General features: G+C 42.5%; 1 protein-coding gene across 1 annotated transcript in view; it reads right to left on the reverse strand.

The window, feature by feature from the left end:
* The window catches only part of LOC115109508 (putative adenosylhomocysteinase 3), a 29,097-nt gene extending 15,570 nt beyond the window's left edge, over nt 1–13,527 (reverse strand). Inside the window, exon 1 of the mRNA XM_029634462.1 lies at nt 13,159–13,527. Coding sequence (XP_029490322.1) covers nt 13,159–13,233 — 75 coding nt within the window. The 5' untranslated portion in view covers nt 13,234–13,527. The remainder of the gene's footprint in view (nt 1–13,158) is intronic.
* Nucleotides 13,528–14,107: the final 580 nt, after the last annotated feature.

A 14,107-nucleotide genomic window follows, 5' to 3' on the forward strand; every position in this document is an offset into this window, starting at 1 on the left:
TCACCACCCGTTGTGGTGGAAGGTACCCACTTAGCCATGCCTAGTGTCTGCTCCCTCTGTCCCTCTCTCTGTCTCACCACCCGTTGTGGTGGAAGGTGCCCACTTAGCCATGCCTAGTGTCTGCTCCCTCTGTCCCTCTCTCTGTCTCACCACCCGTTGTGGTGGAAGGTGCCCACTTAGCCATGCCTAGTGTCTGCTCCCTCTGTCCCTCTCTCTGTCTCACCACCCGTTGTGGTGGAAGGTGCCCACTTAGCCATGCCTAGTGTCTGCTCCCTCTGTCCCTCTCTCTGTCTCACCACCCGTTGTGGTGGAAGGTGCCCACTTAGCCATGCCTAGTGTCTGCTCCCTCTGTCCCTCTCTCTGTCTCACCACCCGTTGTGGTGGAAGGTACCCACTTAGCCATGCCTAGTGTCTGCTCCCTCTGTCCCTCTCTCTGTCTCACCACCCGTTGTGGTGGAAGGTGCCCACTTAGCCATGCCTAGTGTCTGCTCCCTCTGTCCCTCTCTCTGTCTCACCACCCGTTGTGGTGGAAGGTGCCCACTTAGCCATGCCTAGTGTCTGCTCCCTCTGTCCCTCTCTCTGTCTCACCACCCGTTGTGGTGGAAGGTGCCCACTTAGCCATGCCTAGTGTCTGCTCCCTCTGTCCCTCTCTCTGTCTCACCACCCGTTGTGGTGGAAGGTACCCACTTAGCCATGCCTAGTGTCTGCTCCCTCTGTCCCTCTCTCTGTCTCACCACCCGTTGTGGTGGAAGGTGCCCACTTAGCCATGCCTAGTGTCTGCTCCCTCTGTCCCTCTCTCTGTCTCACCACCCGTTGTGGTGGAAGGTGCCCACTTAGCCATGCCTAGTGTCTGCTCCCTCTGTCCCTCTCTCTGTCTCACCACCTGTTGTGGTGGAAGGTGCCCACTTAGCCATGCCTAGTGTCTGCTCCCTCTGTCCCTCTCTCTGTCTCACCACCCGTTGTGGTGGAAGGTGCCCACTTAGCCATGCCTAGTGTCTGCTCCCTCTGTCACAGTCTCAGATGTTATTTGTCACATACACATGATAATTAAGCAGATGTTATTGCGGGTGTAGCGAAATACTTTTTTTTCTAGCTCCAACAGTGCAGTAATATCTAACAATTCACAACAGTTTACACATAACCTAAAAGTAAAATAATGGAATTAAGGAACATTTCCTGGGCTAATAATGTAAGAAATAACGGACAAAAATTAACAAAATACTGCAAAGTTTCTTAGGAGCAAGAAGCAAAATCCACTCATGTGTGCAGTGAGCACTCAGAGAGAGACGCACATAGAGGTACAGAAAGGCCCAATGTGTAACTTTAATCAGACATTTCAGTTATAAATCATTTGTATGTACTGTATTGTAGCCTACATGTATTTGTAGTGTATGGCTTCCTTGTCTGAGCAGCTGAACTGAGGCATTGGACGGTTCCCCTGGTCTGCCACATAAGGGCAGTGTTTCCACTGGTAGGGCCTGCAGTTCTCATTTGTCCATCAATGAACTCACACATGGCACCACCTTCACATTAACCTTCTCCAAGACAAAACAGCCCCAAGCCTGAACAGCCCCTAGCCTCTTCCACAAGATCCTTCCAGCTTGTGTTTACAGCTTGTGTTTTGTTTACAAGTTGTCCTATGGGATCCCTTCAGGTGTGAATGCATCAGCAGGGTAGAGCTTTGGAGGGAGGGGATGGGATTCGGAGGTAGAACACTACACACTGTAGAAAGACTGTACAACTTACTGATAACCTGTACCAACCTGACCCATATGGCTCTCTTTCTATGTAGACGCTGCGGCTGTTGAAAGACTACACACTCAATCACTGACTTGTTTACATTGAACAGAAAGATATATACTGTAGGTAAATTCAGCCTGCACTTAACTGTCTAATGCAGCCGTTTTTAATCTCCATATCAAATCATTTCTGGGTAACAACTAAGTATCTTACTGTGATTTGCTTTTAATGAAAGAAACAGAAATAGCTTCTTAGCAAAGAGCAATTTTGTCTTCACTATTATTCTACATACATCAAAACTATGAAACAACACATATGGAATCATGTAGTAAAAAAAGTATTATGCAAATAAAAATATTTTTTAGCTTAGTCAAAGTAGCCACCCTTCACCTCGATGACAGCTTTGCACACTCTTGGCATTCTCTCAACCAGCTTCATGAGGAATACTTTTCCAACAGTCTTGAAGGAGTTCCTACATACGCTGAGCACTTGTTGGCTGGTTTCCTTTCACTCTGTGGTCGAACTCATCCCAAATCATCTCAATTGGGTTGAGGTCAGGTGATTGTGGAGTCCAGGTCATCTGATGCAGCACTCCATCGCTCTCCTTCTTGGTCAAATAGCCCTTACACAGCTTGGAGGTGTGTTTTGGGTCATTGTCCTGTTGAAAAACAAAACAAATGGTAGTCCCATTAAGCACAAACCAGATGGGATGGCGTATCGCTGCAGAATGCTATGATAGCTTTGCTGGTTAAGTGTGCCTTGAATTCTAAATAAATCACAGACAGTGTTACCAGCAAAGCACCCCCACACCATCACACCACCTCCTCCATGCTTCATGGTGGGAACCACACACGGTGATCATCCGTTCACCCACTCTGCGTCTCACAAAGACACAGCAGTTGGAACCAAAAATCTCAAATTTCTAATGTACATTGCTTATGTTTCTTGGCCCAAGCAAGTCTATTTTTCTTATTGGTGTCCATTAGTAGTGGTTTCTTTGCAGCAATTTGACCACGATGGCCTGATTCACGCAGCGTCCTCTGGTCAGATGATATTGAGATGTCAATTCAACGCTGTCAAGCATTTATTTGGGCTGCAATCTGAGGTGCAGTTAACTCTAATTACCTTATCCTCTGCAGCAGAGGGAGCTCTGGATCTTCCTTTGCTGTGGCGGTCCTCATATGATAGCCAGTTTCATAATATCGCTTGATGGTTTTTGTGACAGCACTTGAAGAAACTTTTAAAGGTCTTGAAATTTTCTGCATTGACTGACCTTCATGTCTTAAAGTAATGATGGACTGTTGTTTCTTTATTCTCATTTGAGCTGTTTTTGCCATAATATGGACTCGGTATTTTACCAAATAGGGCAATCTTCTGTATACCACCCCTACCTTGTCACAACACAACTCATTGGCTCAAACGCATTAAGCAGGAAAGAAATTCCACATTCACTTTTCACTGTCACGTCTGCTACCGCCACGTCTGCTCCCGCCTGGCGCTTGAGGGCGCCAGGCTGGCCTGCATCACGCATTCCTATCATCCATTACGCACACCTGCCTTCCCTCATCACGCGCATCAGCGATATTGGACTCACCTGGACTTACTCCTCACCTATTATTACATCCCCTATAATTGTCAGTTCCCCAGCTCTGTTCCGCAATTCTGCATTGATTGTTTTTTGTCTGTGTTTACTCATATGCTGACGCTGTTCCTGTCTCGTTCCATGTCCGTTCCTTATTAAATGTTTGACTTCCCGTACCTGCTTCGTCTCGCCAGCGTCATCCCATGTGACATTAACAAGGCACACCTGTTAATTGAAATTCATTCCAGGTGACTACTTCATGAAGCTGGTTGAGAGAATTCCAAGAGTGTGCAAGCTGTCATCAATGCAAAGTGTGGCTACCTTGAGGAATCTCAAATTTGTTAAACACCTTTTTGGTTACTACATGATTCCATATATGTTAGTTACTATTTAATAGTTAATTTTTTTAAACTGCATTTTTGGGAATTGTTTGTAAGCAAGCATTTCACTGTATTCTACACCAGTTGTATTTTGTGCATGTGATAAATCAAATGTGATTTGATTTTGATAAGGAAATAATATTGACTTTTACAGTAACAGTTTCATCGGCTGTACAATATGGTACAAAACATAGGAAACCATAGTTTTGACTGCACTGGGCTTTTAAAGTGGAACTGACAGCATTTTAGCAACATGAACTCTTATTCAAATCTGTTCATATACACCACTAGGAATTGTCTGAGAAGTGAACAGTTAAATATAGTCTTTTTCATACTTTCATAGAATGTTTGGGAATGACAGAGTAAGGCATGTGTGAATATTCTAAAGCAATATGGTGTGCGAAAGCGGCCATGCGTTTGAACAATTAAGGGTGCTTTCACATATAGTCCTCTTAAAAAGAACCGATCTCAGTCCTCTTGAATAAAGTGAAATAACACATTTTTCTTTGTATTCACATTGCACTTGCCTTTGAATGAGGACTCGACTCTTTTGCCAGTTCACTTCACATCGCCTATTTTGTGGTCATCTTCCTCTTTGAGTTCACATTGCTATGTTTAGAAAGTAACCAATGTCTATTTCCAACATTCACTCAATGCACACAGTTCTTTTTTTACAAAGCTCAGGACAAGCCATTCCATCAGAACGTGTTATCGAGAAGCTAGATATACCTACTTATATTTTGGAAGCTAATAAATTGCATTTAGCTAAAAGATGAGACATGATAATTGTAATCAGAAGATACTAATTAACATGTAAATATCATTGGTAACAAAATAAATAGCTGAAGAGTAACTACAGATTAAATAAGCCTGTAATTGAAAATTGTACACCCAATGTAGGCTACTGCCCCTTTTAAGACCTAGAATAGATGTTGTACCCCATGTTGTGATTCTCACCAAATATATGTTGTCTTCTGAAACTATTCAAACCACACAATCAATAAACAGCTGATGAAGCTCTCTTAGTCTGTAGATCACATATTGCAAACAAATAATCTAAACAAAAAACTCCACACCCATTTGGGTATTTCTGTGCATCAATATCCAAAAACAGGACACATTTTTTTTTCAGCGAACCTGCACGTCATCCTCCTCTCTCTTTTGTGGCACCAATGTGAGGGGTTATTGCAGAGAAAACAGTGTTGCAGTAGTCTAGTGTGTGGTGCGGGAATGATGACAAGTGAACCTGGGGAGCTTTGTGTTCACATTGCCCTAAAAAAGAGAACCGAATCGCGGAATTCAAGCAAACCGAACTCAAACGACCTCTCAAGAGATGGTCGAGGGGCCTGAGTTCCTTTTGAGTGTTCACACTGCACAAAATATTAAGCGAAAAGCACTGAGTTCACAACAATTGGGACCAAGTGTGAAAACACCCTTATAGACACTGCAGTAAATAAAACCTAGTAAAAATGTGTCAGTCTTGTCCAGGACTGGACTACACAGACCGGTGCACCACAGCCAATCAGAGCTACAGTAGAACTACATGCAAATGAGCTATTTGCCACACTGGCCTGCCATCATTCATTTTGAACTGGACTGTGTGTTTACAGGCAGTAACAACATAACTCATTTAGATCATTAGAAAGTATTCCCCAACAGATCAACAACTGTTAGCCAGAGCAAGGTGAGCTAAAATCTAATGAGGGAACAGTAATGTTAGATAAACCCTCCCAAACATTTTCAGCTTGTAGTTCCACTGATAAACGAGGGTGGTTAGTAGCCTGCTTGCCCTTCTGCAGCCTGCCTGCCAATGTATGCTTGTCCCGACCCATGTTTTGACAACTGAATGGGAATTTGCCTGCCTTGCCCATTTGATCGATGCCAAATAGAGTACATTTGATTGACAATTAAGAGATTAACATCTATCCACAGTTAGCATAAATTCAGCATCGTTAGCTAGCAAAGGGATTAGCATTTTTTTTGCTAGCTAACCAAATGACACCTGCATCTCTAGCTGTAACTACCAAAACTATATGGGGGGGGGGGGGAAGTTTGCCATCACCCACTTGTCCAATGACATGGCATCCTCCCTGCAGCTAGTTAGTTAGGCTCTGTGTTTTTAGCTTGCTACATAAATAGATAAGCTAGCCTATTCCACATTATGACTGACTTGAGGTCAATGCCCTTGCTAGTTTGATTGTGTTGACAGTCCCAGCCTTAGTTACATTTGTCAGTTTTTGTCCAAAATATTGTCATTGGAACTGAAAACAGTGCATCCAGGATGGCTGGAGGCGGTAAACAATGTACCAGGCCACTTGTGATTTACGACGGGAGAGCAATATTTGTTGGACTACCAAGAATTGTATTGGTGAATTAGCTATATTAGTCATATATTGATAGTTACCATCTATTCTGCCAACAATGCCTTAGTCTACATAATGACATTTCGAGTCAAATAGAACCTATTTTTAAAACCTATTTTTTAAAAGTTGGTTTTGTAGCATAAACTGGGAATTTTACATTCTGTTTCATATCTGTCTGTTTGTCTGTTTCATATCTGCAAAGTAGTTATAAAGCTGTCAGTTCCACTTTAAGGGATAATCTGAGCTACTGTGAGTAAAGGGATAGTGCAACAGTTTGGCAATTAAGAACTTTTTTTTATGTTTACCCAGAGTCAGAAACTCATAGATACCACAACATGCTAGCTGTACCTGTAGACTTCCAGTATTGCGTTAACGCTAGTTAGCGATGGCTCCAGAAACTACCTTCAAATTCCTCCAAACTGCATTCAGACATACAAACGGTATTCATGAGTTCATCTGACTCTATGTAAGTAATAAAAAGGGCTTGATTGCCAAAATGTAGCACTTTCCCTTTAAATATAGACATAAAGAAGAAATGCTGCTCATAATATCTCGTAAATACCAGCATACCACCGGGAAAAATCCACATTACTAGTGGGAAACTCGTCTATCATGTCTGAGCATTCGACTTCTCCAACATGCTGAACTCTGACGTCAAATACAAAGGAAATTACCTCTGTAACAGCATTTTTGGAAGTTACATGCAACAACAAATCATTATTTGTAAAAAAACTATTTATTAATATGGTTTTTGAACACCTAATTCTTTGAGCATCTGTACTTTTAGTTTATGGCTGATGCAGCTTGCTTGCCTGCCATTAGCCAATCGACTTTCTTAACAAGGTCAAAACAGGTGAACGCATACAACTTGTTGCTCCCAGTTTATACGTTTCCCAGTTTCCCACATTTTAAAATATGGGTGAGTTGGGTAAGTTGAGAAAAAAAATTACGTTCACCATCACTCTTTCAAGGGAAATATACTATTATTTCGTAGAAAGATATCTACATATATTTCAGGATGTTGTGTATCCCTGGAAATAATCAGAATTTATGTAAACATTACAGTTTTGAAAACATAGCTTGTCCAAAACAGTGGTCAGTTATGGGACAGGGTAAGTTCAGCCACCTACAAATTTCTGTACAGAATTCAATATTACCACTGTCTTTTTTTCCCAAACACAATAAAATACAATCACTTTGTCGTTTTATAATTTTAAGCATCAGGCTTAACACCTGACAAAGATTTTTGTATTTTTTAAAACACTTTTAACATGCCCTGTTGTTACCTCCTATCCAAGCAATAATGCCTTGCATTACACCTGGGAAGAAAACACTTCAATTTCCTTAACCTTTTCCATTGCCTCAACCATTGGCTCAACTTCCCCCATGTCCATTGGTTAAATTTACCCCAAGGACAAACATTTTTACTATATTAGCCCACACAGCTACAAGGATGCTCTTTCATGCTAGATTCAGGATTCACGGCCCAGAGACATCAACACAAATAAAAGTACAACTTTCTTTTTTACTGCAACCGCCAACCACAGGAACCTGCTCTAAATGTTCAAAATAAAAACTAATGAATGCAACTGTTTAATATCAAATTGTTTCATGTTCTAAATAAAATGGTAAACAATTAATTATGAGGCTAAATCTAAGGGCTGGACATGCTGATAAATGAAAAGTATATTTTTGCTGGTGTCTTGGGACTGGTAGGGTTTTAAGCATACAAAAAAACTATATATATCTATAACAAATTTAAATGGCTTTCAGTTAGCATGCTACTCGATTAGCATGCGCAACACTGCGCACCATATTTACGGCAGTTAAACATGACAAACTGAACAAAGTATGTACAGTTGAAGTCGGAAGTTTACATACACCTTAGCCAAATACATTTAAACTCAGTTTTTCACAATTCCTGACATTTAATCCAAGTACAAATTCCCTGTCGTAGGTCAGCTAAGATCACCACTTTATTTTAAGAATGTGAAATGTCAGAAAAATAATAGAGAGAATAATTTATTTAAGCTTTTATTTCATTCATCACATTCCCAGTCGGTCAGAAGTTTACATACACTCAATTAGTGTTTAGTAGTATTGCCTTTAAATTGTTTAACTTGGGAAAAACTTTTCGGGTAGCCTTCCACAAGCGTTCCACAATAAGTTGTGTGAATTTTGGCCCATTCCTCCTGACAGAACTGGTGTAACTGAGTCAGGTTTGTAGGCCTCATTGCTTGCACACGCTTTTCCAGTTCTGCCTACACATTTTCTATAGGATTCAGGTCAGGGATTTGTGATCGCCAGTCTAAAACCTTGACTTTGTTGTCCTTAAGCCATTTTGCCACAACTTTGGAAGTATGCTTGGGGTCATTGTCCATTTGGAAGACCCATTTGCGACCAAGCTTTAACTTCCTGACTGATGTATTGAGATGTTGCTTCAATATATCCACATAATTTTCCGTCCTCATGATACCATCTATTTTGTGAAGTGCACCAGTCCCTCCTGCAGCAAAGCACCCCCACAACATGATGCTGCCACCCCCGTGCATCACGGTTGGGATGGTGTTCTTCGGCTTGCAAGCCTCCCCAGTTCAGTATTAAAAATCATGAACACTTTCCATGCTGCTCTTTGGTCTCATTCATCTAACGACGGACGTAATTCAGAACATGGGCCATTACAGTATTCTCCTTGTACACCAACTTTGAACCGTAAGATAAGTCAAGGTGGCAAATATGAAGACAATGAAAGATCTTACAATATTTGATGATGACATTTCTCTAAAACAGGCTATAGGCTACATGTGCACCACCAAGTCAAAACAGTCGGCAATATTATGAGGGGAAAAGTTATCAAATTATTAGAGTGAGGCACATGGGCTACTAACAGCTTACTTCACAACATACACTTAGTATTACTTTCTTAGCTACAGACAGTATACATATCTCCCTGGCATATTACATCATTTACAAAGCAGCATACAAGACATTTTTTGGGGGAATTTCCAGAAAATGATGTCATGGCTTTCGAAGCTTATGATAGGCTAATTGGTCCTTTGTGGGAACATTTTGTTAACAAACTTACATCAAAGTTTCTGGATTTATGGTGCTTTCAAGACAACTGGGAACTCTGAAAAAACAAGGTTGAATCATGATGTCATCAGTGATCTTCAGGTCGGAGCTCTAGAAAGGCCGTGTTCCCGACTTGCAATTCTGTGTTGGATGACCGTTCAAAACGTATTTTCTCAGTCGGAGCTCATTTTTTTTCCAAGTTCCCAGTTGTTGTGAACTCAATGAGGTCAGATTTCTCAGTTCCCAAATTTTCCAGTTGTTTTGAGCGTTGCAGAAGTCATGCTGGATTGACAGCATGGCCAATGTTGAATGTTTATTATTTTTAGATTGGAAAAGATATCCTTAAACCCAGACCTGGGTCCCCACACCCACTCCACTGAATATTAGGCTAGTGATTACTTTGCAATACTTGCAGTTAGCCACTGATTCCTTCCAAACCCCTCATTGCTGAATTTGCGATTTCCAACTTGTTGTGTAATGTTTATGTCCAATGGCCGATGAGCACCGATACGTTTCATCTATAATTTATATTCATAATTTCTCTTCATATGACAAGGGTTGAAAAGGATTTGCCAGTAGATTGTCGACTTGATTCATGATGATGACTGCTAGCTAATATTTTGAAAGTATGATGTTGACATGATCAGTCCAATCAAAGCTACTGTAGATATGTGATTTGATGTCATTTTATCTGTGGCCAATGACCTTGAGCCTTCTTGGATGGGCACTTCTAATGTAACTATGGCAGCACCCAAGGGCATGAACTTTCGAGCTTTACCCTTAGATTTTGCGGTGATGTAGTGTCCCCAGAAGTGACAGAACACTGAGTCAATGACAGTGCAACTAGAGAACATTACCAACCCCTACGCTCTGTATTTTCCACTGGCTGCCCCACCTTCACAGCACTGAGTTAGGCTGAAACACCTGCATTTTGGAACTGCCTTACTCAAGAAAGCAAAAAGAGACCAAGTTTGTAGACGGCTTTATTAACTCAATGACTATTGTTTGATTTTTTTTTTTTTACATTGTTTCCAAACTGATATGTTAATGACAAAATAACATGCAAGACAGGCAACAACTACAAAAATATACTGTGTGTGTGTGTGTATATATATATATATATTAGGGGGCTAAACAGGTGGGGCGCAGCCGGTGACGGGTTGCCACTGGCTGTGTCTTAGGTGGCCGAGCTACAGCAGTGTTTGTCTAACCATGATTCATCCCGAAAATCGGTCTTCTCACGTAAACATCTATAGAAAAACCTACACTCGATCCCTCCGATGTCAACAACTACAGACCAGTATCCCTTCTTTCTTTTCTCTCCAAAACTCTTGAACGTGCCGTCCTTGGCCAGCTCTCCCGCTATCTCTCTCAGAATGACCTTCTTGATCCAAATCAGTCAGGTTTCAAGACTAGTCATTCAACTGAGACTGCTCTTCTCTGTATCACGGAGGCCCTCCGCACTGCTAAAGCTAACTCTCTCTCCTCTGCTCTCATCCTTCTAGACCTATCGGCTGCCTTCGATACTGTGAACCATCAGATCCTCCTCTCCACCCTCTCCGAGTTGGGCATCTCCGGCGCGGCCCTCGCTTGGATTGCGTCCTACCTGACAGGTCGCTCCTACCAGGTGGCGTGGCGAGAATCTGTCTCCTCACCACGCGCTCTCACCACTGGCGTCCCCCAGGGCTCTGTTCTAGGCCCTCTCCTATTCTCGCTATACACCAAGTCACTTGGCTCTGTCATAACCTCACATGGTCTCTCCTATCATTGCTATGCAGACGACACACAATTAATCTTCTCCTTTCCCCCTTCTGATGACCAGGTGGCGAATCGCATCTCTGCATGTCTGGCAGACATATCAGTGTGGATGACGGATCACCACCTCAAGCTGAACCTCGGCAAGACGGAGCTGCTCTTCCTCCCGGGGAAGGACTGCCCATTCCATGATCTCGCCATCACGGTTGACAACTCCATTGTGTCCTCCTCCCAGAGCGCTAAGAACCTTGGCGTGATCCTGGACAACACCCTGTCGTTCTCAACTAACATCAAGGCGGTGGCCCGTTCTTGTAGGTTCATGCTGTACAACATCCGCAGAGTACGACCCTGCCTCACACAGGAAGCAGCGCAGGTCCTAATCCAGGCACTTGTCATCTCCCGTCTGGATTACTGCAACTCGCTGTTGGCTGGGCTCCCTGCCTGTGCCATTAAACCCCTACAACTCATCCAGAACGCCGCTGCCCGTCTGGTGTTCAACCTTCCCAAGTTCTCTCACGTCACCCGCTCCTCCGCTCTCTCCACTGGCTTCCAGTTGAAGCTCGCATCCGCTACAAGACCATGGTGCTTGCCTACGGAGCTGTGAGGGGAACGGCACCTCAGTACCTCCAGGCTCTGATCAGGCCCTACACCCAAACAAGGGCACTGCGTTCATCCACCTCTGGCCTGCTCGCCTCCCTACCACTGAGGAAGTACAGTTCCCGCGCAGCCCAGTCAAAACTGTTCGCTGCTCTGGCCCCCCAATGGTGGAACAAACTCCCTCACGACGCCAGGACAGCGGAGTCAATCACCACCTTCCGGAGACACCTGAAACCCCACCTCTTTCAGGAATACCTAGGATAGGATAAAGTAATCCTTCTCACCCCCCTTAAAAGATTTAGATGCACTATTGTAAAGTGGCTGTTCCACTGGATGTCTTAAGGTGAACGCACCAATTTGTAAGTCGCTCTGGATAAGAGCGTCTGCTAAATGACTTAAATGTAATGTAAATGTAAATGAATACGACCCCCATAAGTGTCACGGGACTCATCTGAAGTCGGTAACACTGATGTGCCAACTTCTGTCTGAAGCGTCCGAACCGTTTGAGCTACAAACTAATATACAAATGGAGACTCTCACAAACACGATGATATTCTCCGTTCTGCTCTACAACCCCCACAAGTGGCATGGAACTCATCTGAAGGTAACCCATACAAACTAATGGAGGTGTGCAGGTAGTTTTGTGTCATCAAAAATAAAGGGCTAAATGTGTCCAAAAAAACTCATATTTCCTAAGCTTTCTTATATCTCCTAGATATAGGACAGACATTTCCAAACTTCATTCCTCATGATTTATTTTTTGGCTGTCTTTTTTTCCATTTTATGGAACAACGAATGCTTGTTCTTGTTACACATTTTAAAGTTTACAATAGCATCCCAACGCACCACATTGGTCAGTGCCATCCGGAATCTTTGGGACGTCCTTACACAAAACCCTAACTTTAACCCTAACCTTTACCTAACCTTAACCCTTAACCATTTTAAATGTCAATTTCAATGGGGCAGGGACATCCCAAGGATTCTAGGTAAACATGGATAAACCATGTGGTTCTATCTCTCTGTGACCACCAATAACTTCAAAGTTGATTACAAATACAAAGTTGTCAATGTTTTTCTTTACAACTGAGATGATGAATATGAAGTAGAAAAATGTACATTTACCTTTTAATAATGATTGTTTTTGGAAACATCTTGGAGATTTAACGATGCCCCTATGAAGGTTCTAACGATGAACTTAGCCTTAAGATGCTTTAGGGAAAATGGGCCAATCAGCGGTCTACTCACATGAATACTTTTAAAGAACGTTATACGCCTGCACCATTCCAACACATTTTTTTTTAACACTTAGTTTTCCTTCCAAAACATGACAATAATTTCACACATATTGTAATTAATTATAGGAAATATTTAAAAGAAATTTGGAAACACTGGACTGTTAAACATGTTCAAATGTTGTGTACAGCACTCCCTTAAAAATATAACACACCTGAACTCCCTTAATCATGTATTTTAGCCAATGTGATCCTGTCATTTTGGCATAAGCAAGACCTTAAGTGTTCCAAAGAGCACCACTATCCCACAGAAAGGCAGAAAAAGAGAGACCAGGGGAGGATACAGATGGACTTAATTAGAAATTTCAGAGAGAGACGAGAACATGATACAGATGGACTGAACTAGAGATAGCAAAGAGAAACTAGAACAGAGATACCTTGATACAGATGGCCTGAACTGCCTCCTCTTCCTTGGTTTTGTTCAGGTTGAACATGCTGTACACTTTCTTCATGCTGTCAGGTTCACCTCACTATGTGAACACCTTCCACCACACGCAGAAAGACTGTATTTAACCGTGACCGTGACCTGACCGTGTTTGATGAGAAGGTTCAGGTATTAAAGGCTGGCTAAGCTAACACAGTGAGAGGAGCCACACCTTCAGCTCTCAAGCCCAGGTTCCAGGTGAGAGGGGAGACAGAAGAGAGAAAAAGATGAGGAGCCAGAGACAGGAGGAGAGGGGAGTGGGCCAAAGTAGAAGTGAGCCTTTGTGAGCTGAGAGAAGACGAGAGGAGCAGTTTCCAGGATGAACAATTGGGAAAGGAGGGAGCGAAAGAGGGGAGGGATGGAGGGCAGGAGTACATAAAGAACCACTTGAGGCCTCTAATGAATATGAATGACGTTTGGAGTGCTCTCTTATTCCCAAGGGTAAACCATACAAACACAGATGTTTGTGAGTCTGTGAGAATTGTGTGTATCCAGAGAAGAAGAGTGGAAAAACACATGCATGTACAAACACAAGAACCACGGACAAGTGTGTACACACACACAACCACTGTGAGAGCTGACTTGTCCTGGTAAGTTGACACAGTATTAATTTATAACAAAGGCTGACTTGTCTTTGTTGAGGTCAGGAACATGAGGGAGTAGAGTCCTAGTCATTGACTCATTGTTTTTACACAATAACTACACTTATTAATGGTAGAAGGGGGGCTAAATATCTGTACTATGTACTCTCTGTCATGTGTGTAAAACATTCATATGGCCGGCCACGGACAATACGATGATTAACAAAATAAGGATATGCAGATGCACGCCTGCTACCTGAGTGGGAGTGAGCCTGAAGAGAACGTACTCGTATTGAGAAACAAATTTCAGTGTTACATTCA

Source organism: Oncorhynchus nerka, linkage group LG25, assembly GCF_034236695.1.
Source record: "Oncorhynchus nerka isolate Pitt River linkage group LG25, Oner_Uvic_2.0, whole genome shotgun sequence".
NCBI classification, from domain to species: domain Eukaryota; kingdom Metazoa; phylum Chordata; class Actinopteri; order Salmoniformes; family Salmonidae; genus Oncorhynchus; species Oncorhynchus nerka.